The 26244-nt window shown below is 35.7% G+C and overlaps 1 protein-coding gene across 5 annotated transcripts in view; it reads right to left on the bottom strand.

The window, feature by feature from the left end:
• The window catches only part of PTBP2 (polypyrimidine tract binding protein 2), a 50148-nt gene that overhangs the window by 15840 nt on the left and 8064 nt on the right, over positions 1-26244 (bottom strand). For 4 of the 5 annotated variants that reach the window (XM_040998873.1, XM_040998874.1, XM_040998871.1 and 1 more), the window contains exons 3-8: positions 19572-19647; positions 10397-10569; positions 9657-9800; positions 6291-6455; positions 6089-6199; positions 1379-1574 (exon numbers count right to left, since the gene is read on the bottom strand). In XM_040998873.1, coding sequence (XP_040854807.1) covers positions 1379-1574; positions 6089-6199; positions 6291-6455; positions 9657-9800; positions 10397-10569; positions 19572-19647 — 865 coding nt within the window. The remainder of the gene's footprint in view (positions 1-1378; positions 1575-6088; positions 6200-6290; positions 6456-9656; positions 9801-10396; positions 10570-19571; positions 19648-26244) is intronic. The other variant, XM_040998875.1, reaches the window with a different exon arrangement.

Raw genomic sequence — 26244 nt, 5'->3', positions numbered from 1 at the left:
AGAAGTAACAATAATAGTACTATGTCTGTTGCTTAATGGGTAGTTACATTTAAATTCATAAACTCCTCTGAAGCTGTATGTAAAACCCAATGCAGTCAGCTATGCCTTCCAAATGACTAAGAAAACACATAGGAACCCACACATCATTGTTTGTTTCTTGATCTTCTCTCAATGAAGCTTAGTTATTCATAGAGCTAACTGAAAGCATCATGTGTTACTCAGTATTGTCTTATTCTTGACTTTAAAAGCTGTATACTAACAGTGTTACTAACTTGCAAGCTAAATTGAAGAAATTAAGGCTTACACACTAGGCCTATATAGCAATATTCTGTCAGCAAAGTATTAGCAATCTTAAGTATCTGTATGAGTCATGATAAACAGCTACACCTTAGACTAGATGTATTAGAAAACAGAATCAAGAGTCACCAGAATTCAAGTATCTCCTGTTTTTGCATTTTAGTCTCCCTGCATCTGTATCACACCATTACATATGAAGAACAGCATCACTGTTACACATATATGCTAAGTAAGGATTTCCAATAATGACTTCTTCATGATACTCTTTTTAGGAATACAAAGTGTGAGCTAAGTTGCTTAACATCAGATCAGTCCTGGGTTACATATGAACAGAAATCCTGATCTATTAAGATAGAATTATAAATTTAAAAAAATAATCTGTGAAATACTTCAAATAAAAAGCTGTAAAATCCACCATAATTTAAAAACATTTATTTTACTTTGTACAAAATGACATCTCCTGTCATACTTTCATCCTGATGCCAATACTTATCAGTTGTAAATTCTCTGCTATTTTAAGTGGCTCAAAACCAGAATAAGGTAACAATTTTGACAAAAATACATTGAATAAACCTTGTAGAAAATTATTTCTAGCTTAAATTATATTGAGGAGGTCAATAAGTATGCTTCAAAACACTCAGACCTACTTTCAACACATGTTTTGTCTGTTAACATTTCAGTTCCTTTACACTGTTAAATGAAAATACTCAAATTAACTCCAAAGAATAAGCACAAGAGTCTCATTGGACATGGACAATCTGACATCAATTTGAAGCATAAGTGTTGCATTATAAATTCAACAATAATTGTTTCTGAATGGTTTTCTTCTAAGGGTATAGTGTGAAAGAAAAGGTGAGGTGGTAAAAGGCACAAAATACATATAACTGTATTTAAGAAGACTAGTTTAAGTTTTTCTCCTTACAGTATTATTATGACTTCTCACCTGAGAAACACGAATTGTAAATTTAACACCGTTTGTTAAAGTCCAAAGTGACAGGCACGTTATACTTACTGAGATTTAACAGGCACCATCCCATCTGGCACAAGGGAAGAAAAGCAATATAGACAATGAAAATCATACCTAAAAGGGAGGTTTCCTTGGCAAACGCTGCAGCAATCGCTGGGTCTAGTGCTGGCTGTCCATCCCCAGAGGGAAGATCAGGTCGGGTATAATCCCTACTTTTATCATTGTTGTATTTTACATTCAAATTCACAAGCTTGGAAAAATCAATCCTCAGGGTACAGCAAGCATTATAAATATTCTGACCATCTAGGGCCTGTAAAATTAAATGTAAAAATAGTACTCTTAAATTACTAAAATTAACAAAAAAGATCACAAATGTATCAGGGAAAAAGATTTAAAATCTGTAATTCTCTGCTACTGTAGCTGCACCACACATATCTTCCAAATACCTCACTCTTTGAACAGAAAACACTACCCAAATCTAACATACATTCAACCATTCTTGATAATATTTTTAATTAACAAAACGCAAGGAGCTTTAAAGAAACTTATAAAGGTCAATCTTGGCAAATACTAGTTCGAATCATAAAGTCAAATATATACAAAAATGGCAGTATTAAAATGAGTTGTTTTATAAGGTTACTGTTTGACTACATATTGAATGAGGCTGCCTCAAAACAAATACATCATTAATGCATTAATAGTAATTTGCATGAAATAGGCAAAAAGTTTTTATCTTCCTTAACCAACAGTGTTCAACCTCATTCCAAACACCTCAATGAAATTACCAAATTCCAAATCATTAAAAGAAAGTTGTGGAATAACAAAGTCAGGTCACCAATTAAAGGCCAAACTCAACTAGGTCAGTTTCAGCATAGCTATGTGCTATCTGAATTTCAGTTTATTAATCAGAAAAATAGAGGAAGGACTGAGTAAGGCTCACATATGTCAAAGAACATCATAAATTATGGAAGATTATGTGGCTGTTATAATTATCTTATTTTCCTATTTGTACATAAATCACCAATTCTAGTACAGCTGGATAAAAGCTGAGACCTATAAGACAAGATAATCAATTTTTTAAATAAATATACACACTTTGTATGCATAAAGCATCTTGATAATTGCTTAAGTATATTAAGTTTGCAAGTCATGAGCTGGCACTGTGGCACAACAGGTGAACACTCTGCCAGCAACACCAGTACCCTATGCACATACTGGTTAGTGTCTTGGCTGTTCCATTTCCAATCCAGTTCACTGCCAATAGCCTGGTAAAGCAGTGGCAGATGGGCTACATTTGGGCCCCTGCCACCCCCATGGGAGACAGGTCACATGCTGGCATTTATTCCTATGTAAAGATGCCGGACACTTTCACCACCTGAGCGTCACACTGATACCTTGGTTATATGTTCGTCAACCTCATGTGGATAAAGGTTCACTATTTTTTTTTCACTGTTTCTTTTTTATCCCCATGATTGACTGTACTCAAGGGGATGTATAATGGAAGTGTAACGGAAATTGGTATGTTCATAGGTGGAAACAGAGAAGTATGTCCTCATGTGTGCAGTGCAAGGATGGATTCAACAATATGGGTAAACATCTCCTACACTGTTGGGAGACTGTTCAGTGGCAGCATGATGGACTTGTGAAAATTCACAGAAGTCACCTACTGTAAGCCAGGAGGGGAGAACATCGTGGATGGGGAAGAGAGACCACAGTGTCTATTAGATGATGTCATAAAACAGTAAAAAAAGAAAAAAAAACTAATTATAGTAAGTAGAGGCATCAAAGGACATAAACAGCAGCGACTTACAAAGAGAAGGATTTAACAGTGGAGGGAAAAGCATGTAACAGGCTAAGTCAGCTTGGGGCACCTGAACCCCTTATCCGTGTGCTGGTTTGAGTCCAATTACTCAGCTTCCAATCTAGATTTATGATAATGTTCATCAGAGGTAGATTAAAAAAATGACTCAACTAAATGTGAATTCCTGTCATCCCCATAAGAGATCCAGATGTTGTTTCTGGCTCCAAATCAGGCATGGCCCAGCCCTGGACAGCTGCAGGCACTGGAGAAATTAACCAGCAAATGAAGTATCTCTCTTGCCAACATTTTCCATTTGTCTTGTAATAAGAAAATGTTACTAAAGGGGCCAGCACTGTGGTATACTGAGTTAAGGAGCTGCCCTGCAGTACCGGCATTCCATATCAGGGCACTGGTTTGTGTCCTGGCTATTCCACTCCCAATCCAGCTCCATGCTAACGTATATGAGAAAGGAATAGAAGATGGCCCAGTGCTGGGCCCCCTTCACTCCAGTGGGAGCCATAAAGAGGCTCCTGGCTTTAGTGTGATCTAACCCTTATTGCTGTGAACATCTGGGCAGTGAACCACTGGATCAAAGATCTCTGGTCTCGGCAAGAGTGTATAGCAAGTAAAATAAAAAGTAAGACTCATAAATAAGAGGAAGATTAGGTGAGCAAGAATTGGAGTTGAAGGTTCATTTACAGTGAATGGGGCTTTAACAGCAGACTGTTAATCTTTTAAATGCTACTGCAATACCGACCACTGTAATAATATGAGAGAAATGGTAGAAGGGGAAACTGAGGAAAGAGGGAAGGGGCAGGGGAATCCCTCTACCTACAAGAATGTATCATGGAACTCAGAAATAATTTAAAAAACAGATGAGGCTCACAAACGCCTGAAATACTGGTTACAAGCAGCCCATAGGGAGAAAATTCGAGATAATGCTCTAGCAAATCTCGTAAGAGACAGGAGAGGATGGAATACAGTCTTAACAAAGTATCTATGCTTTCTATTAGAAGAGAAAGGACCTATGGCTATTAGCAGATTTTATAAGAAAAACAAGTGAGCTGAAACCATGAAAGAGAAAAATTCAATGTGATAAAGCCACATGAAAAACAGAACATGCTGACTAAAGAAACATGAAATTGCTCAATTACATTAGAAGGCTTATTTTTAGAATATGTTCATGAATTTAAATTAAATTTATATTATGTAACATTCACTGAACATCCCAGATAATGGGGTTTACTGAAAGTACATATTTTACCACAGTCCAATATAAGACAACAAAGCAAACAAGCTGAAGAAGTGAAATAAGTGAAATAGAGTTTAGGTATCAGAGTAAACCTAATAAAGCAAACAGTGGGCCAGTCTTGTGATACAAGGGTACTGTCACCCGTGATGTTGACCTCCCAAACAGGAGGGACAGTTCCCATTCCAGCAGCTCTGCTTCCAACCCAACACCATGACACTGTGCCAGTCTTAAGCACTTTTGCTCCTACCACCAACCTGGGAGACCAAGATGAAGGTGCCAGCTGTAGCCTACCCAGACCAAAACTGCTGTGACCATTTGGTGAGTAAACCAAACAGATGTAGGCTACCTCTGTCTCTCTTCCCTCATTTGTGTTCCTCTGCTTTGCAAACAAATAAACCTTTCTCTTTGTCCCTTAAATTATCCACTTACTAGAATAAAAACTTCGGATCTCTGAAAGGAAGACCTGAGTAGATATTCAAAAATACCTAGAGCTTGATGTTTATTTGTACATAGAAGGCTAAATGGAAATTTCAGATAGTTAACACAAATGAGGTATTTTTAATGAGTCCAAACATAATTATAAAATCATTTCAGAAAAGATACATAAACTATCTCCCCCAAAAGGACTATAAATGAAATGAAGGATAGTTCTGAATCACATTTCATTTTATTGTTCCTTCACAAAATACTTCTCCTTTGCAACAAAAATCCAGGGAAAATATCCTACATCAAGAAAAATGTATAGTTTCTAAATATTTGAAGTGATGAAAAATCTGTCATTGTCCCAAAGATAAAACTGAAGACTACTTTGGTATTGGGGACATAATAGATTACCAAAAATTTAAAGTTAAAGGGCTGAGGCATTTGAAAAAAAGTAGTCTTTGAGAAACAGAATTGCAATACTTAGCTATCTCCTTGTAACACAACAAATCAGTAGTGATTAGAAAAAATTAAGTTAGATCACTTGTTAAACTTTAACAATTAAGCTATTACTGTAATAGCCTTTTTGTTACCTAATTTTTTTTTGCCAGCAAAATCCAATTTTGAGAATGAAAATGCAATAAGCAAAAAAAAGAAAATGCTTAATCTTGATCTGGAGGAAGCACTGAAGTATTGTAGAACAGAATTCATTTAAAGAATAAAAGGGAAAAAAGGTAAGAAAGGGTTAAAGACAATTGGTTGAATAGTTTCAACTTAATAGTTATTATTAATAAGTTTATGACGGTTCAACAATGGAATAATAATGAAACAATAAGAAAACCTGGAGATGGAAAAGGTAAATGCAAGACATACAAACAAAAGGTCAAAGAACACCCACAGCAAACAAGAACCAACATGAGAAGAATGAAAAGTATACCATGCACATTCCACATTTAAAAAAAACCTTTGAAAGAATTTGGTTTAAATATGCTCAGAGCCTGGCACAACATTTGAGCCATTTTAACCAAAGTATCTAAAAAAAATTACTTCACAACTCCCAGCAGAAACAAAACCCTACACTTTAAAATGTACACCTATGTATACATGAACAATAGTACTACTTTCTCAAGAGTACAAAACTTTTACACTTCAACAAAATTATAAAATAACCAAAGTCTGCATAATTGTTTTGATTTTTCTTAAAAATTAACATAGGACAAATATTAAAATTTTCTGAAACTATCATAACATCAATTTTTATCATTTATAATGTTACATGGTACTACCTTGCTACTACACAATTACTGATTTGACTTAACCGACACCACCGTAACAGAAGCCCTAGACTTACCAGCTTTGCTTGTTGAGCATTAACTGGATCACCATACTGCAGCAAAGCTTGAAACTGGTTATTCTTTGTAAATGTGATTATCTTCAAAACAGCACCAAACTTAGAAAATATCTGTTAATATATTAACACCAGATCATTATTTATCTACTTCATTATTATATTTTCAAGTTGTAGGTAAGTATGTAAATTAAACCAAACTTACTTGGTGAAGAACATCAAGTGTTACAGGGTAATACATATTGTCAATAATTATTCTAAGTACTGGACTCTGGGCTGGAGTCACTGCGCTCTCACTGACTGTGGCACCACTAAGTGGAGTATTTGCTGTCTGAACAGCAGTCACAGCTTGAAGAACTGCTTGAGCACGCTGGAAATAAGAGCACGCAGAATTTAGAAACAACTACTATCTTCAATTATATTTTGCAGTATCTTACACTGTTACTTCATTTTCTCCTCAAAACTTAGAGAATAACATTAACTCAATAAATACAAACCTTTGAGTGTTCACCATGACCTAAGAGCTGTCTATAGAAAAGTGAAATATTCTATGTACTCTGAAGCATTTTTAATTCAACTACAATGTAGTTTGTAGGATCTGTATTTATGCAGAAAAATGGTTTGTTTTAAAAAGAAACAGATGTATTTATTTGAAAAGCAGTATTACAGAAGACATTCAGAGCAAGGGATTCTCTATCCACGTGTTCACACCCAAATGGCCACAAGATGCCCAGGGCAGGGCCATTGTTGTAGCTCAGCAAGTCAGGGCTTAGAATGCTGGTATTCCATATCAGACTGCCGAACAGAGTCCCAAACGCTCTGCTTTTGATCCTGCTCCCAGCTAATCCACCTGGGAAATGTAATACAAGATATTCAAAGTACTTAGGCCCCCTGCAGCCTACAGGAGATCCAGTCTGAGTTCAAGGGTCCCAGCTTGACACCACAGCCTGATTGCTGCAACCACTGCAGACTGAATAGGCAGCATGAAGATCTGTAATCTCTGCCTGTCACTCTGCTTTTCAAAAAAAAAAAACAAACCACTAAATCTTGAAAACAAACAAAAAACCATCTAGAAGACATAAAATGTTAATTACCCAAATGAGGGAACCATTGGTTTATCATCCTCAAACTTGTTGTTTCCAATACATTTAAAAAAACACCAAGAACAGCAACTAGTACTACAAAACCAGTTTTCAGGAACATCTAGACATTCTATATAGAATATTCTCATACTTTTTGGTACTTCATATACTACCAACTATAAAACAGACTATTATTTTACTTATGTCTAGTAATACAGTGAACCATTCTAAGATACATATTGAGTTATAAGGTTTTTAACATGAAACATACAATATTTTTTTGAAATCTGTCAAATGACAGTTAAAGGTTCCAAGAGTCTGTCTTTATAACTATTATGCCTCTCACCATTATGACACAATCTGACAAAAAAATAATTTTCACTTTCTCTGAAGTTAAAGTTATATAAAGGCAAATCATTGTTAAACTTAATGACAAATAATGTTTAAATTACTTTATCATATGAGGAATTGTATATTAATATTTAAATAAGAAATATAAACAGCATATAACGACAAATGAAAAGAACACAAAAGAATCAGGACACTTAAATAAATTAACAGTCATTTTACTAAAAATTATTCAGTCAGAGGTCACACAGTTTGGATTTAAGGAGTCCACATGGTTATCTTGATAAGCTTTTAACATATATAATTTGACCTATAGATTTACATTAACTAAAATGTTAAACATCTGGATTATTTCTACCTGTTACAATGTATAATGGTTATACATTTGTTTTGACAATTATGTAGGTTTTCCCAGGTAGATAACTAGAAATGGATTTATTAACTTACAGAACAATGCATATCTTCAATTTTGGTTATGTACTTAAAGTTGCCAAAACTTACCCTACCAATTTTCATTCCCACCTCACCAACTACTGGAAAGTGGGGATACGTTGCAGTACATGTCTCTACCCCTACGTGAAAGGACTCGCACTGAAACAATAAAATACAGCTTGAAAACATGACACTAGATGTTCTACCACTGTCTATGCTTACGTCATGATACACTTAAATAGCAGAATGTTGGACTTGCCACTGTTGTTGAAGGCCTGTACTACACTACTGTCTGTTATTTTTTGTGTTCTATCTTAAATGCCACATATAAAACATAATACTTCTGTTTTCGATAGTAGCCTGTTTCACTGACCATAATGGTTTTCAACTGCATTCATTTCTTGAAAAGATATATAATCAGGGGTTAGCACTATAATGTATCAATCAAGCTCATACTGCCTGCAGTGCTGGCATCCCATTTAGGCACTGGTTTGTGCCCCAACACTCCCTTCTAATTCACCTTCCTATTAATTAACTAGTGAAAGAGGCATGTGTTACAAGGTCTTGAGCTCCTTCACCCCAATGGGAGATCCAGAAGATGGTCCTGGTTACTAGCCTGACACTGGCCCACTTCTGGTCACTGTGGTAATTTGGGGGTGAACCATTATATGGAACATCTGTCTCTCCCTCTCTCTGCAGTTCTGATTTTCAAGTAAAATAAAATGTATCTTTAAAAAAGGAATATGTTGGTCAAAGGGTACAAAACAGTTTCAGTTGGGAAGATTTTGGTGTTACATTATACAGCACAGCAATCATAATTAACGCGTTTAAAAATACTCAAAGGTATGGATTTTTAGTGCTCTTAGCAGTATGGTGTTAGAGTTGATATTTATGCTGATTAGTCAGATATAACTCTTATAGTATATATGTATAGAAACACTGCACTACAATTGCTAAATGCACACAATTACTATGTCAATTAAAAATGATTTTGGGGCCCAGCACGATAGCATACTGGTTCAAGTCTTTGCCTTGAATGGTACAGGATCCCATATGGGCACGGGTTCTAATCCTGGCAGGCCCACTTCCCATTCAGCTCCCTGCCTGTGGCCTGGGAAAGCAGTTGAGGACAGCCCAAAGCTTTGGGACCCTACACCCACATGTGAGACCTGGAGGAAGTTCCTGGCTCCTGGCTTCAGATTGGCTCAGCTCCAGCTGTTGCAACTGCTTGGGTAGTGAACCATCTGAGGGAAGATCTTCCTCTCTGCCTCACCTCCTCTCTGTATATCCGCCTTTCCAATAAATAAATAAATAAATCTTTTTAAAAAATGATTTTGAAAATACAAACAAAGCTAAGTAAAAATAGTAAGACCAAAGGGAAGGCTATACTCCTAGCTTGTGAAACTTTTCGAAGTATACTTTTTTGCTACACAAAAATTTTAATTTACACTAACAGATTTTCTTTTGCAACAACAAAAATTTGAATAGGGCTTTAAAAGAACTTAAAAATATTTAACTGAACTATTAAAATAGAATCTGAAAGCAACAAATTTTCCTAAATTAACGTAATTCTTAACACATGGGGACACAATGCACAAAAATACCTTAAGAAAATCCACTTAGAATATCTTCTGAATAAACATTTTTCTGTTAATATGTGAGATTGTTAATATGTTCTAGATGATTTTATTTCAACAAAACATACTTACTTGATTTAAAGTATTATCTGTCTTTAATTCCTTGTGATTGGAGTATTGGATAAAAATTGGCTGGTTACGAAGATGAGGTGTCACAGCAGAATAGTAATTAACCATGGTAATTGCTGCTTCTTCTGTTGCCAGTTCCAAAAATGCCTGAAATTTTACACAGCAAAAAAACTTAAAACTTAATGTGTGGTGCTTCTGCCTTCCATTTATCAATCTCGACAAATCTATTTCCCCCCAAATTACCAAAGAAAACATAAACATTGCTAGCAGGAGAATTTTAGAATATCTATGTCAAGCAATACACAAGGTTAAAAATCATTTAAAAATCAGAATAGTTTAAAAGAGTATCATGCTAACATTAGCTAAATTCTAGAGAATGTTAAATTTGATAAATTTAAATGGTATCAGTGATGCTAATACGGGTCCTAACACTACTCACCTATAGGATAAAGCATAGCCAGAATTAATGCCTAATTTCTGCTAATGCTTCTGGATAAGTATTTCCATAGGAAGAGCGTAAGATGTTACTACTGCTCCTACTGATTTCTGCACAGAGAACAGCAGTAACAAGAAATTCTTCATTTCTGTTTTCTACAATCTCATTAAAACTATACAGTGAATTCAAAAGGCAAAATGTGAAAATAAGTTCTCTCAGAAATTTAACCAACTTTAATCCTTTTAGAGGGTGAAGTCATTGATTAGTTTGAGATTTACTTAACATTTTTATAAACCCTGAACGTTACCTGATTTTTCCCTTTCAGCATAAGGATGTTGGTCACTTTGCCAAATGGTAAACCTAAAGCAATAACTTCTGTTTCTGTCACTTCACCAGGTAATTTTCGAATATGAAGTACACGAGAAGGAGCACCATCCATTTTATCTTCTCCTTTAAATTTTTTACTATCATTACCATTGGCTGAAAAACATTTTAAAATATAGATATATAATTTTCTTATTAATGGGAAATACAAAACTTGCAAAAAGAATTCATAATCATAGCTGCATATACTTGAATATTAAAAAACTAAAATTTCATGCTTTCAAGAAAACAATTTTAAAACAATTGGTTACTAAATAAGAATATTTATATAAATAACATACTAAATGAACAAATGTCAAAATCATTACAAGTTTCTTTATAAAACAATTTTAAAAATTGCATTTATTTGAAAGGCAGTAACAGAGCAAGAAAAAAAGAGTTCTTGTAAGCACTTGTTCACTTCCTAGGGTTGACCAAACCAGGGTTGCGAGGCCAGGCATCCAGAACCCCGTCGAGATTCACTACATGGGCAGTGGGGCACAAGCACTGGGGTATCTGCTGCTATCTGAACACATTACCAGGAGTGTGGTGGCAAGCAGGGCAGTTAGAACGTAAACTGGTGTTCCAACATGCTGGCAATGGAAGCTGCGGCTTAACCCTTTGCACAATGTTGGTCCCCAATTACTATTTAATCAAGAAATTATCCAATGCCTAAAGAACAAAATTACCCTGAAAGTTGATCATCTTAATAAAGAACAAACAATACCTCCTTGTATTTGCAAATATATGGTCCTCCATATATTGCCCTCAGTGGATGCCAGAAAACAGACATTTAAGCCCTACACAAGGCTGCTTTAAAAAGTTTATGGAAAATTTGTTTATTTTGACGCAAAACAATTTTGAAATCCACACATTTGTTTCCCAACTCTTTATTTTCCATTAACTTTTCAAAGGTCTCTCATTTGCACTGAGCTACCAGGCTGGACAAAAGGGTGTCACAGTCCAAGCAAAATAGGACAACACAAGATTTTATCATACTTCAACTGTACGCAGTGTAAAACTCATGAACTGTAAAGCAATTAAAATTGTGGAATGTACAACCATGGACTGCTGTTCTCCCACAGTATATCAGCAAAACCAAAAAGGAACAAAAAAATATGAAAGGAAGATTTAATTTTACATGTGAAACTATATATCATTTACTTCCAAAGCTGTTATGCTCAAAGTTATACTAAAAAGGCAAAGCTATCAAGAATCATTATACAGTCATTCCACACTATGGCTTATCTTCAATGAGCCTCTCCTAAGTTAACATTTTTACCTAATGTATCAACTGAAACATTTTGTACCTATTAATAACATCCTATAAATCACTCATGAGCTGCTTGTTCTATTACTCTGAGCTTTAAAACAAACCAAAATATTTCAATCAACAAACTAGTTACCTATTTCATTCCAAAGCTTCACAAAAATATTGGAGTTGGAGTCTACCCACTAGTCCAGATTACCTAACCTGGTAGTTCTTAATGTTTGAGATCCTAACTAAAACAAAGGATGCTAACACATACATAGAGTGTATGCAATATATGTAGCCTCCCAAAACACTTACTGCTATTTGTAAGCAACATTTTACATATACATACATATATAAAACTGCACATTTTGATCTTTAAATGTCTTCAAAATTCATTTAGTGTTAAACATTTACTCTCAAGGATGTTTCTGGAAATACTTAAGGCTATGGAGGTAGAGCAGGAATAAGATGCATCCCAATGACCTACAGTCTTAATAGAGAATGGAAAGCCAGCTATTGTCTTGTGGTAACAGAAATGATGTGATTAAACGTGATTTAGGCAAGGGACTGGAAGAGGTTGGTGCTAACGATCAGAAAAGGCATCCCTCAGCAGGTAATATGGGAGCTAAGTTGGTAATTTACTTGTCAAGCTATACTTCACTTATATTTTCCTCTAATAGTTTCACTCAAATTTATACTTGAAATGGGCCAGGAAATGCATTTAAAAATCTCCTTAGATTATCTTTGTATCAAGGAGTAAAAAGCTCTGGGTTCTAAATAACTACCCTGCAAAGAAACGCCAGCCAGCTCTTTATCATTCCAGAAATGTAAAAACCCACAGGTAATTATCTACATGTCCTTTTATTTTCCTAAGATTAGAAGATACACAGGCATCTACACTTAAAAGCAAAGAGGCTGATATTTCTATTCTTTCAGTATCTCATATACCAAAATCAGTGAGTTTATTAATTAAAAAATATTGAAGAAACAATCCACAATACAGGCACATCTTTTGATGTTAGACTTTGATGTTGCCTTTTCTTGGCAAAATAGCCTGAGTTACACAAACCTCCCACTTTATCGTTGCCCATTAGTATGTCTGAAACAAATACTTCACCATTCAATCTAGAGACCCAAAAGGCATAGGTTATGGTAGCAAGACACTCCAAACAAGAAATTTTAATTTCTTCTAATTTGGTCTATCCTATTCCCTCTGGGAATGAAAATATATAAATATACTACATATCACTGTACCTGTATGAAAAAAAAAGGCTTTCATTTCCCAATGATTTTTAGAACTCACAATCCTTGCCTGAATCTCTAATTCTCTAAAACAAGTATTATTTGGGATTTATGTTGGTTATTTTCTGAAGACCAGACAGTAGACAGAATTAAAAATAGCTGAGTAATATAGGAAGGTAGAACACTCCTGATAAAGTGTTAAAAACTAAAAATACATAACATTCAGTTCAAGTTAACTACATATCATGCAATTAACAATCTTTAAATTGCTATGACATACCAGCAACATTTATAAGTATGTTAAATGCACAATCAGGCAGTTAATAGATGGCAAGGACAGAAATACTATGTAAAGGATAAAAATACAATGACTACGATGTCATATCCTGTGCTTTTTAAAAAGATTTATTTTTATTTGAAAGGCAGGGATCCAGAGAGATCTTTCATCCACTGGTTCACTCCCCAAAGTTAACACCTGTAGCTGGGCTGATCCAAAACCAGGAGCTTCTTTCAGGTTTCCCACGCAGGTGCAGGGACCCAAGCTCGAGTCATCCTCCACAGTTTTCCCAGGCGATTAGAAAGGAGCTGGGCTGGAAGAAGAGCAACCAGGACACAAACCAGTGCCAATAAGACTGGCAGAGGCTTAGCTTACTATGCCACACTGAGCAGCTGTGCTTTGTATCCTGCACTCTTAAACCACTACATCAAAAACACTAGAAAAGATGGTATCAACATACTTAAAAATTCTGATGCCAAGAAAATTTGAAACCTATGAAATGAAGATCTAAAAAAAATCTTTACTTCTCTCCCAAAGACCAAACCAGCTACTACCTATCAAAATGTACCTTATCCACACTGTCCTTAGCTAACAGCAGCAAGAGGGTGGCTGCTAAAGCTATAACAATGATCATTTAAAATAACTGATACTATGAACATGTGAAACTGAAATGGGGGACTGCAGCCTATTTTCACATTTAAAAACACTTAAGAGTAAAAAACAAAAAAACAAACAAAAAAGAAAATGTTATGTCCTTCAACTTATAAAATACCTAGGCCGCTATCTATTCATAAAATAAGCTAAACTGGGATAGGTTACAGATCTGATTCTTCAAAAGACACAGCATAATAATTTATATTTTAATCTTTCAATAGCTGAATCCAGAATTTTTGTTCGGTATATAAAATCAGTAGTAACTCAAATGATTTTAGAACTGCTCAATTAACAAGGCATATTGTAATCTTTCACTATATCAAGTAATCCTCACACATGACAGAAATTTCCCTATTACCCAGACCTTTTTCACCCTTTTTTTGAAGGAGGGCCATTCAACAAATGACAAATCAAAACAAAAGCTGTTTCTACTCAAACGCTTCTTTTTCAATCTGAAGGCCAGTTTCTGACTTCAATTGTGAAGCTAGCATCTTTACCTTAGAAGTTCATTTTCCTCCTCCTACCTGATCTTAGCTTTCCACTAGTTTCCCTTCTTCTCCAAGATGCATAATTTGCTAAATCACGTCATCAATCACTGAGAAACTGAGAGCCCTCTTCTTCCTTGCCTATCTCTTCTCACAGTGCCTCTATCAATTTCCGCTTCTACTCCGACTTCCCTTATTTCAGATCTGCCTTTGAACACTCTGCTTACTCATTCCCCAAAACTAATGGCGTTCCCCCAAGTTAGTCTGATTCCAAGGTCCTTCTCGCCTTTACTTGTTCATTATGAATACTCCAAGGCCTCTGCTTCAGCAAATCATCTTCCATATAAATTTACAAATTTGTTATTTTAGTCCCACTTACCATTAAACTTTCAACTTAAACATTCTTCAGCAAAATTTAATACATTCTAACAATCTTTGTCTAAAACAGTTATAAAAAGAACTGAGAATTCTCTTTACAAGATATTGAGTTTTAATCCTAAGCAATTTGTTAGATCTCAAACCAAAGCAGTGTTATAAAAGCTGCTGATATTAATATAGTACTTGCACTTGCTCAATATCCTAATCAATATTCAATACTGCCCACCAGTTTAATTCACTCACTTCAGTTAATCAAGCATACCTCAGGATGGTTTTTTGTTTTCCTGCTGACCACTTCTTCTGGTAACATACCAGATAACAAATGAGTTCTGTACATTTACTGATGAGGAAGAACCCTTTGGATACAAGTTCTTACTTTGTCAGATTTATTAATATGTGAATATTAGTATTCCCTACAAGTCTGTGCCTTGTTCTGTCTCAACAACAGTTTTTGATGGTGGCAAATTTACAATTATCCCTTTAGAATTAATGCTTTTGTCTTCCTCTAAGAAATCTTCACTTAATTTACAAATATATCCCACGATTCGCCCTGAAAGGTCCCAGTACACATTTTTTATATTAAATGTATAACTGAACTAAATTTACATCCAGTTGAAAAAACAGCAGCCTAAAGTATGTTAACTTTCTTATTCTTAATTTACAAAACAAAAACATGAGGTAGTATTACAAATTTCTATATACCCTATCTCTATTTCTACTCACCCCTCACATTAGCATATCAGTTAATGAACCATACTCCGCTTCCCATTTATTCAAACTTTATTCCTCCCACATCTCCCAGTCTCCAGTAGTCAGTCTGTGTTCACATTTTAAATTTTATTTTTAGTTCCCACATGTAAGAACTTAACATTTTTTCTATCTGTGTTTGATTCAACATGTCCAGTTTCATCCATTTTGCAACAAATGACAATTTCACTCTCTACAGAGCTGAATAGTATTCCATTGTGTTTAAACACAATGTTTTATTTAGTCATGATTATGGCCATCCGGATTGATTCCATTTTTGGCTACATGGAAGACACAGTAGGTTATTCCTTAGATGGACTTTCATCCTTTGAATATACACACAATACCAGGATTGCTAGATCATATGGGATTCCTTTTCTAGTTTTTTTTCCCAAGAATTTCCATACTCGTTTTTAAAGCTGCTGCACTAACTTCTATTCCTAGGAACATTTAAGCGTTCCCATCTTCCTACATCCCCTCCAGCACCTGTTACTTTCTCTTTTGAATTAGTTAGTCTAACGGTTGAGGTAATATCTCATTGTAGTTTTTAACTGTATTTCTCTAATGGCTTAGTAATATTAAAAATTCTCATGTATTTGTTGGCCAATTCTATTTCATTTTTAGAATTTATTCTGGTCCTTTGTCTATTTCTTAATTGTACTTCTATGTGTGTGGTGGGGGTTTCCTAGTTGTTATATTTAGTTATAAAATCTTGGTCAGATAAATAGCTTCCAAATTTTTTCTTCCATCTAAGATATATCTTCACTCAACCGTTTCCTTTGTTGAGCACAAGCTTCTGAACTGAACATAATCTCATGTGTCTAGTTTTGCTTTTGTTGGCTGCACTTTGGGAGTCAAGATGTCATCACCCACAGCAATGTCATTTGTAAGCAATTTCATTGTTTCAGGTTTTATATGGAGATCTTTGATATACCTTGAATTTTGTTGCTTCATGAGAAGCAGGGCTCTAACTTCATTCTTCTACACATACATGTCCAGTTTGCCACACTAATGATTATTGAAAAGATTACCTCTCTCCAACATTTGTTATTGTCATCTTCATCAAAAATCACTTAGGGCTCAGTGTTACAGCTCAATGGCCAAATCCTCACCAGGATCCAAAACAGGTGCCGGTTCATGTCCCAGCTGTTCCACTTCCCACCCATTTCCCTGCCTGTGGCCTGGGAAAGCAGTGGAGGACAACCCAAAGCTTTGGGACCCTGCACCCAAGTGGGAGACCCAGAAGTTGTTCCTGACTTTGGACCAGCTCAGCTCCAGCCACTGTGGCCACTTGGGAAGTAAACCAGCACTCAGATTTGTCTCTTTTCTCCGTAGATCTGACCTGCCTTTCCAATAAAAATTTTTAAATCTTAAAAAAAAAAAATCATTTGGCCATTATATGCATGGATTGATTTTGGGGTCTCTATTTCACCACTACATGTTGATTTGTATGCAATCACTTTGTAGCATGTATTGCAGTATTCTTTAAAATCAGGTTATAATTGTGCTTCTAGCTTGACTTCCTTTTGTTGTTTTCATTATTACAGAATAGATTTTATGTAGTCCACAGCAAATTTACAAGACAACATGTATTCAGCTTGAATTCTTTTGTTCAGGATTGTTTTGGCTACACTAGGTGTTCCGATTCCACATGAAGGATACAATTGTCTTTTCTAATTTTGTATTCACAAGCATTATTTGTATATAGAACAAATTCAATCTATAGGTTGTTTAAAAAAAAAACTTCTCACAGTTTTTTTTTTGAAAGGCAGGGTTACAGAGAGAAACAGACCATGAGAGAGAGATATCTTCTACCTGCCGCTTCTCACACCAAGTGGCCAAAGCCAGGCAGTCTGAAGCAGGAGCATGGAGATTCATCCAGGTCTCCCACAAGGGTGCAGAGTCCTAGGCTTTGGGTCATCCTCCACTGCTTTTCCAGGTCATAAACGGGAGCTGGATGGGAAGTAGAGCAGTTGGGATCCGAACCAGTGGCTATATAAAAGGCTAGCACCACAGGTGGAGATTTAGGCTACTCTACAAAAGCTCTGGCTCTCAGTAGTATAGACATTTTGACAGTATTAATTCTCCCAATCCATGGAGAAAGAGAAACTTCCATTTTTTTGATGTGTCCTTGATAATTTCTTTCACTACTTCAATATTTACTTATAAGAAAGGCAGAATGACAGAATGAGACACATCTTTCATCTGCTAGCATATTCCCCACATAGCAGTAACAGCCAGGCCTTGGGTCAGGCCAAAGTCAGTGACCAGGTCTCCTACACGGGTGGCAAGATGCCAGGTACGTGGATCATCTGCTGCTGCTTTCCAAGTCACAGCAGCAGGAAACCCTATCAGAAGCACAGCAGCAGGGACTTAGCTGGCGCTCTGATATGGGATGCCAAAATTGATTTATCCACTGTGCCTCAATGGTAGTTATTGCATTTTTAACTTTTCTGGTTAAAATTAAACCTGAATATTTGATTTTGTTATCTAGTGTTTTTGTTTTGCTTTGTTTTTGGTGAATGGGATTCATTCTTGATTTCTTTCAGTGAGACACTTTTTGTACACTGATATTTTACCCTTCACTGAATTAGTTTATCAGTTTTAGCTGCTTTTTTGTGGAGTGGTTTAGGGTTTTCCAAATACATCAAATCATCTGCAAAAATGGGCAATTTTGCTTTTTTACTTTCCAGTCAGTGCCCTGTAATTTTTAGTCCTTCCTGATTTTGCTAATAGTGCCAATGGCATATTAAATACGAACGGTCAAAGTGGACATTCTTGCTTTTTTCAGATCTGACCAAGAATACGTTGTTTTCTCCTGTGCAGTATACTTTGTTAATTTGTCATTTATAGCGTTTAGAATTTTGATCTATCTTCCTGTACATCTACTGCTTTTACCATGAAAGAATGTTGACCCTTATCGAATGTTTTCTCTATGTACTGAGATAATCAATAATGGTTTTTACTCTTCTTTATATGCAGGTGACTTACAATGCTCACTGACTTGCAAATGTTGAATCACTCTAGCATCTCTCTAGTCAAATCCACTTGACAGTGATGTACCTCAGGTATAGTAGTCAATTCAGTTTGCTAGTGCTTTTTTGAAAATGTTTATAGTAACACCATGTGGTGACCAATCCATCTTCACCTTACCATGGCTGTATTTGGCAAGCACTGAATTCTTAGTTAACTACCAACCAGAGAGTACACATACATGTCAATGTACACATACACTTCAAGGACTGGCTAGCTGTGCAAACTAAAAATGTTTTTTTTGATGCTTTTACTGCCTACTATATACAACTCTCATTTAAACAATTCTGGAAATATCATACAGTAACAGCACATTGGGTTTTAGGTAAATAATTTGAAATGCAAGGTGTTAAATTATTTCATGAATAATCATTTTTGCAATCTAGTACACCAACCACAAAAATAAGGTCTAAAAATTAACCTATGGTTACAGTAATCCATTTCAATCAACAATATTTCACATATACACTGAAGATTGATTCATCTTGAATTATCAAGTAGGTTAACATAAAGGAAGTAAACTCAAGAAACAAAAATACAGTTATAGCAAAGAAAAGCATAAAACTTCAGAAGGGAAACTATACAGTTCAACTGTGCTTGTTATTTGTAGTTGGGGCTTTTATAGTCTATGACATACAAACAGAAAAACTAAAAAATAAATATGAAGGGTTGAAACGGTTATAAACTTGAAGGAAAAAAGTACTATTGTGATTAAAAAAAAATTCAATAGAGCACATTAAGAATTATTTGCCCATAAAAATCAAGTTTGGTTTTATAAACCCTGCACACAAAAAGAAATCTTCAAAATCTTTACTGAAAATGCACCAAAACTTATGTATAGATATTAAATATTTATCTCAAAACAAATTTAGGTTTTAACTCCACTGTCCATTTTTTGAAGTATTCTCATGTATACTCCAATAAAATTCCCTCTAAAATGTTCCAAACACATCATTTAAAAATAAAAGTTATTCTTTAAAACAGATAAAACTTAACGTTCTTCTCCACAGCAGAGCGAAAGTAAGACTGTTAAGACATATTTACTTACCTGTAACCACCATGCTGCTCATATTAGAGTTTGGACTACTGAGAACACTGCCTGAGAGTAGTTCGTCAGATCCTCTCTATAAAGATTAAACAAATTAGCATAAGATGTTTTTATATTTAAAATCTTTTATTTGGAAAATTACAAATAGTAACTGGAAAACAAATGTCAAATGTCACACCATTGGGAAACATTTTAAATACTCAAAGCAATTAACTCCACCCCTCTACTCTCCTATTCCCTCTCCGCTCCGCAAAGACATAGGAATTTCTTTCCTCACTCAATCCCAAAAGATAACAGAAAAAAATAACAATCTATCATCAAAAGTTGTAGAAAGCTTCAATTATTTTCCAAACAAGAGTTTCTCAAAATATTCTGTGAATCTTTCATCTTAACAGCTCTTTACTCATTCTATTCAGTTTTAGGAAAAATTCCATACTGATGAATCAGACATCAAACTAAACAGAAAGACACTTCAAGAGCTAGACTACTAAAAGCAAAAGTGGAATTTATGAAATGAGCAATTTCTGTGAATAAGAAATCCTACCCTAAAATCCTTGAGAAAATATTATATAAATTGATGTTTTGGAAGTACACAGTTCCACAAATCAATAACGCCTGAAACTATAAAAAATGTCTAAGGTAATACTTAAGCCAGTTAACTCAGCTCTTTTACATCCTTTAAGAATGTATATATATTTACATACATGGATATGAATAATTACTAACAGTATAAACAGAGAAGCTGAGTAGCAATTAAAATGGAAAAAGCAAAGGTGATTGTAAAGCATTTCCAAAAGTTCAAAACGATCTAACAAAATTCACTGACTCATATCTAAACTCTTAAATTACATTACAGCAAACACAAAAAACAAAACATTCAAAGGTCACATCCCTTAAATGTTTTAAAGATTTTCTACCCATCTCAGAGTCTTGGAAAAATAGAGAAACACAAAGACAGTTTCGATGCACATCAATTAGCAAGCAAGTGTAATTTCTAGTATAGGTTTGGAAGGTTTGGCATGGTTTATCCAGGTTTTATGAGATGGTAAGGAATGGTCACCTTGAAGACTCACAAAACTTGCTCTTAAGGCTAATGTTAGCTGCACAAAGTGCTTTTCACTATTTTGTTGTTGTCTGGGTGCTGATGTCCCATTCATAGTGGCTGGTTCTAGCCCAGGTTCTTCTGCTGCCAATCCAGCTTTCCACTAACAACCACCCCAGAAGGCAGCAGGTGATGGCCCAAGCAAAGAAGCCCTCACACCCACAGGAGACTCGGACTGAGCACTGAGACCTTGGCTTAGGCCTGGTCTAGCACTGGCTATTGCAGGAGTCCCAGGAGTGAATCAGAAGATGCAATACTTTCCTCTGCCTTTTCAATATAGTGGAAATACAAATTTGTTTTTCAAAAGGACTACAAAGAGACCCTGAAACATGCTAGCATTGCATATTCTCAGACCCACTCTAGATATGGGGCAAGAATTCTCAGAGTGGGGCTTAGCAACCTCAGGACTGACAGCTGATCAAATACTTCCTGCTCTGGATATGTCAACCTAGGAGAAACATATTAGAAAGACAAGGCACAAAGAAAACAAATATCAAGTCGCTGAGGAAAGCTAGAATCTTGGAGAAAGTGGGCACCCATCAATTTTCAGCTTCCTTAAACAGAGGTGCTACCTATCCACTGAGTACTATTTACATATTAGAAACTGGAAAGATTAACTGATATAATGAGCACAAATATATAAAACAATGATACACTGAACAATATCAATGAAACCAACAGCTGATTTTTTAAAAAATGGCCAACAATGGACAAATCTCCAGGCAGAATAGTCTGAGACAGGGCAGGTTACGGGAGAGAGGGCATATATCAACCAAACTTCATCATGCAAAGGAGCAAAACTCTAGGAATCATAAAGTAACAAAGTAAAAGAAACTTGGTTGGACAAACAACCTTTGGAGCACATTGATACTGCTTTCTGTACCCAAAGAATTTTAAGAAAACAAACTTCAGGCCTTCTTATTGCCACAATACTTTGTATTTTGTTGCAGTAGTTTATTTACCTTAATACCATATAATACTGGTGGAGAAAATGAAATGCTAGATTTTAACTTATTAACTCCAAAAACAATAAGGAAATGTAACTGGATCCTTAGCAAATAAAACAATTTCTGGTAGAAAATGTTAAAACTTTTAAAATGGAAAATGAAAGTATACAAGGATACTACACTTTTAATTCTATTTTCTGTGAACTGCTTGAAGTTTATTTTGGTACAAAAATATTTAAGGTGTCTATGTGCAAGAGTATGAAAAAACAAACTCTGGCATGTAAGAATTTTTTTTTTAAGATTTATTTTTATTGGAAAGGCAGATGTACAGAGAGGAGACAGAGTGGTTCACTCCCCAAGTTGCTGCAGCAGCCGAGTTCATCCCTGCCAGGAGCTTCTTCCGGATCTCCTATGCCACCTCCCACTGCTTTGGGCCATTCTCCACTGCTTTCCCAGGCAATATGCAGGGAGCCTGATGGGAAGTGAGGAAGTTGAGACAAGAACTAGTGCCCACAGAGGATCCCAGCTTGGACAAGGCAAGGATTTGACCAATGAGCCATGACAGTAGGCCTGTAAACATTTTTAAAAATTAAGACGTACACATTAGTTAGCAGCATGTTATTTAACTTAATGGTGTCTATAAAATTTTTAACTTAATTCCTGTTGCTGACTTAATGGCTAATCATTTAAGCTAACGTATAGTAACAGTGTAATAGAACTATCATATCCAGATGTGAAGACACAATGCAGTGTACATCTCTACTTCCAAATCAAAGATGGACTCCCAAAGAAACTGTTAAATATATCTTGACACAGGATGCTGGACTGTCATTATCTATACCCACAATGTCAGGATAAATTTAAATAGCAGAATGATGGACTTACGACTGCTTATGAAGGATTACACCATTGTAAAAATATGGGGAAAAATCAGTGTGGGGGGAGGGAGTTTGAGGACAGCATGAGGAAAATGTCAGACACTATGGAATTGTACCACAAAATAAAAAATGAAATTTTAAAAAGATGCAAGAAAACTAGACACAAAATAAGACACTAATAAATTCTATAAAGCAATGAAAAAAACCACGTAAGAAACCATGTCACAAGGTTGGTACTGTGGTATAGCAGGTAAAGCCACTGCCTGATGTTGCATTACAAACAGGTGTTGGTTGGTGTCCCAGCTGCTCCACTTCCAAGCTAGCTCCCTAACAGCTTGGGTAAAGCAATGGAGACAGCCCAAGTATCTGGGTTCCAGTCACCCATGTGGGAGATCAGAATGAATCCCTTGGCTCCAAGCTTAAATCTGGCCTACCCCTGCCTATTGTGGCATTGTGGGCAGTGAATTAGCATATAAAGAAAATAAATTCTCTCTCCCAGCCATAATACTGTCTTTCAAGTAAATAAATTTTAAAAATCACAACAATGGTTATAAACTTAAAAGCTGTTGGTTAAGCCTGTTTCAGAGGTTTCTGAATAATCAACGGACTAAGTGAAACATTTCAACATGTACGGAAGAATGGGATTACATAAATAATTTTTAACTAGGATTTTTAACTAGAAATTCATGGTCGTAAGAAAATTCATGAAGAGGCATGATGGCCTGAGAAGAAATATTAGTAACACAAATAGCCAAAATAATTAGCAAACATAGCACAATGTATATAAAATCAGTTAAATGACAAACTTTTTTTTTGCCAAATGAAGACACAATGTTTTCAAAGAATTTCATAAAAGCAGCACCAAAGGCCATAAATATAACAACACACTTCTTATAACTAGGGGAAAACAAAAACCAAAGAAGACATTACACACCAAATAGGCAAAAATCATAGGCAAGTACTGTTGAAAGTATTATTAAGGGCAAAAACTTGTTTACTGTGAGAACAGAAACTGAAAAATAATCTAGCAGTATCTTACAAAGTTTCACGTTCTACACTGCAGTAATATACATCCTTAGACACACCCCCTTTCTTTGCATAAATACCAAATGAGTGTTCAAAGTAGTATTTTCTTAAAGTAAAACTAATTAAACTAAAAACCCTGACTTGCTATTTTAGATATTTTAAATTAGATATTTCAAATAATTCAAAATTCAAAATGTGAAGTGGAAGTTCTCCTGCCCTAGAACTACACTCCAAAATTAACTGTACTTAACTCATCCTTCACCCCAAATTTACATATAGATTTAGTACTGAAAGATTAAGTTGCTCAGCACTGTCCTTATTTGATAAGTTAACAAAGACTGTTATATTAATGCATGAAAATCTTTAATTGTATCAAACAGCTGCTGGTTCTAATATTGATGTACAGCAGTTTTTAATTCCCTATTATTTCCAATGTATAGTTCATTAATTTTGTATATATACCTAGACAAAAACACAAAAACATAAAGAACCTGAATAAACCAGAATGTGTATTCAAACATGTAGTTGTTTCAGTGCTGAAAAAATTTGTTAAAAATTCCTAATTGGGGCCCGGCGCCTTGGCGCAAGTGGTTAAAGGTCCTCGCCTTGCACGCCCAGGATCCCATATGGGCGCCAGTTCTAATCCCGGCAGCCCCGCTTCCCTTCCAGCTCCCTGCCTGTGGCCTGGGAAAGCAGTCGAGGACGGCCCAAGGCTTTGGGACCCTGCACCCACGTGGGAGACCCGGAAGAGGCTCCTGGCTTCGGATTGGCATAGTATCGGCCCGTTGCACTCACTTGGGAAGTGAATCATCGGACGGAAGATCTTCCTCTCTGTCTGTCCTCTCTGTATATCCGTCTTTCCAATAAAAAAAATAATAAAAATAAATCTTAAAAAAATTCCTAATTGGATGAAAAAACAAATCTAAACTTCAAATATAGACATAAAATTTTAGAAAGAATTTATCTTCTAGGATGGCAACCAAGAGGGGCTAGGACCATGACAGAGTGGGTAAAGACCTGTGATGTCAGCATCCCATAAGGGCATCAGTTCCAGTCCCAACAGTTCCAGTTCCAATCCAGCTCCCGGCTAATGTGCCTGGGAAGGCAGCAGAGGATGCCTGGGTCCTTGTCCTGACACAGAAGACCCAAACAGAAACTACTGGCTGCTCAATCCTGGACGTTGTGGCCATCTGAAGAATGAACCAATGAACAGAAGATCTGTCCCTTTCTTTCTGCTAACTGTAATAAAGAAATCTATTTAAAAAGGGAAGGAAGAGGGAGGGAAGGAAAGGCAAGAAATTAAGTACTCAATGTAGGATAAGGGTGGGGAACTTTTCTTTGGCAAGGGCCTTTGGGTTATTTGTAACATTGTTCACATGTAAAACAAAGTTTTCAACTTAAGAATTAGCCTGCACAGGAATTTCAAATCCTGTCTGCAGCTGCCTTAGCAGAGCCAAAGCAAGTATTTAGTGGGCCAAACGTCCCCCAATCTTGGTATACGAAATAGAAATTAATCTTGCTCACAGTAAGACAAATGTAAATTAGTATATTAGATGTCCTTTTACCCAAACTCCAAACTTCTGACATTATACTCTGTTGGACAGGCTACTGGAGAAATAGGCACCCATACATTCATGATATGATAGCAAAACACAATGCCTGCACTAAAAAGAAATTAGCAATATCTAGTAAAATTTCATCCATAATTATATGCTGAACCAGCAATTTATTCAAGATACACTCATATTTTTAATGCTAGCAAGACTGCATATGCACTGGGGAAAACCTCAAATATCTAATAGTCTATAATAAACGTCGCAGCTGCTGAAAAAAATGAGAACATTTTCCACATTCAGCCATGGACTCATCGAGGATGTATTTATCATTAAGTAAAAACACCAAGATACAAAACTTACTACGTAATTTTTTATCTTTTTAGAAGGAAGACTTATGAGGAAGAAACCCACACTTGTTTATCTTGAATAAAGATAAAGATACTAAAATTTAACAAGAAGGGGAGAGAAAAACCGTAACATTAGAGAATGGCTGAACTTCACTCATCATAGCTAGTTTCAACTTCACAAATTTGGTTAGAAGGGAAATAACTGGGCTGGCACAATGGCTCTCGACTAATCCTCCGCCTGCAAGCAAAAGCATCTCATATGGGCACCAGCTGGTGTTCCGGCTGCTCCACTTCCCATCCAGCTCCTGTGTATGACCTGGGAAAGCAGCAGAAGATGGCCAAAAGCCTCCAGACCCTGTAACCACAGAGGAGCCCCTGAAGTTCCTGGCTTCGGTTCAATCAGCTCTAGCCATGGCAGCCACCTAGGGGGTGGACCAGCAGATGAATCTTTTTCTTCACCTCTTTTTTGTTCTATAAATCTCCTCTTCCAGTAAATAAAAAATTCCTTTAAAAGATTAGTAACTTCCAAAAAAATGGAAAACCAAAACAAACCAAGCCTGTCACTTTGGTGGTAGAACCCCCCACAAAAAAAATCACTTCATCAAACTCAAAGAGTCATGGCAAATGAAGAAAATAAAGACCAACAAAATAGGTCAAATATACAAAAAGGAAAAAGGGAGTCCACAGGAAAAATAACAAAAATCTTAATTTCAAAATGTGAATAACAAAATACTTGTTAGTCTAAAAACCTGTTAATACTCTAAATTTTGATAAAATCAAGAATTTGGAAGTATACAGAAACACATGCAGGTACACA

Source organism: Ochotona curzoniae, unplaced genomic scaffold (assembly GCF_017591425.1).
Source record: "Ochotona curzoniae isolate NIBS_2020 unplaced genomic scaffold, NIBS_Ocur_1.0 scaffold_1037, whole genome shotgun sequence".
NCBI lineage: Eukaryota > Metazoa > Chordata > Mammalia > Lagomorpha > Ochotonidae > Ochotona > Ochotona curzoniae.
The sequence above is the reverse complement of the archived record's forward strand: the minus strand, read 5'-3'. Positions and strand labels throughout refer to the sequence as shown.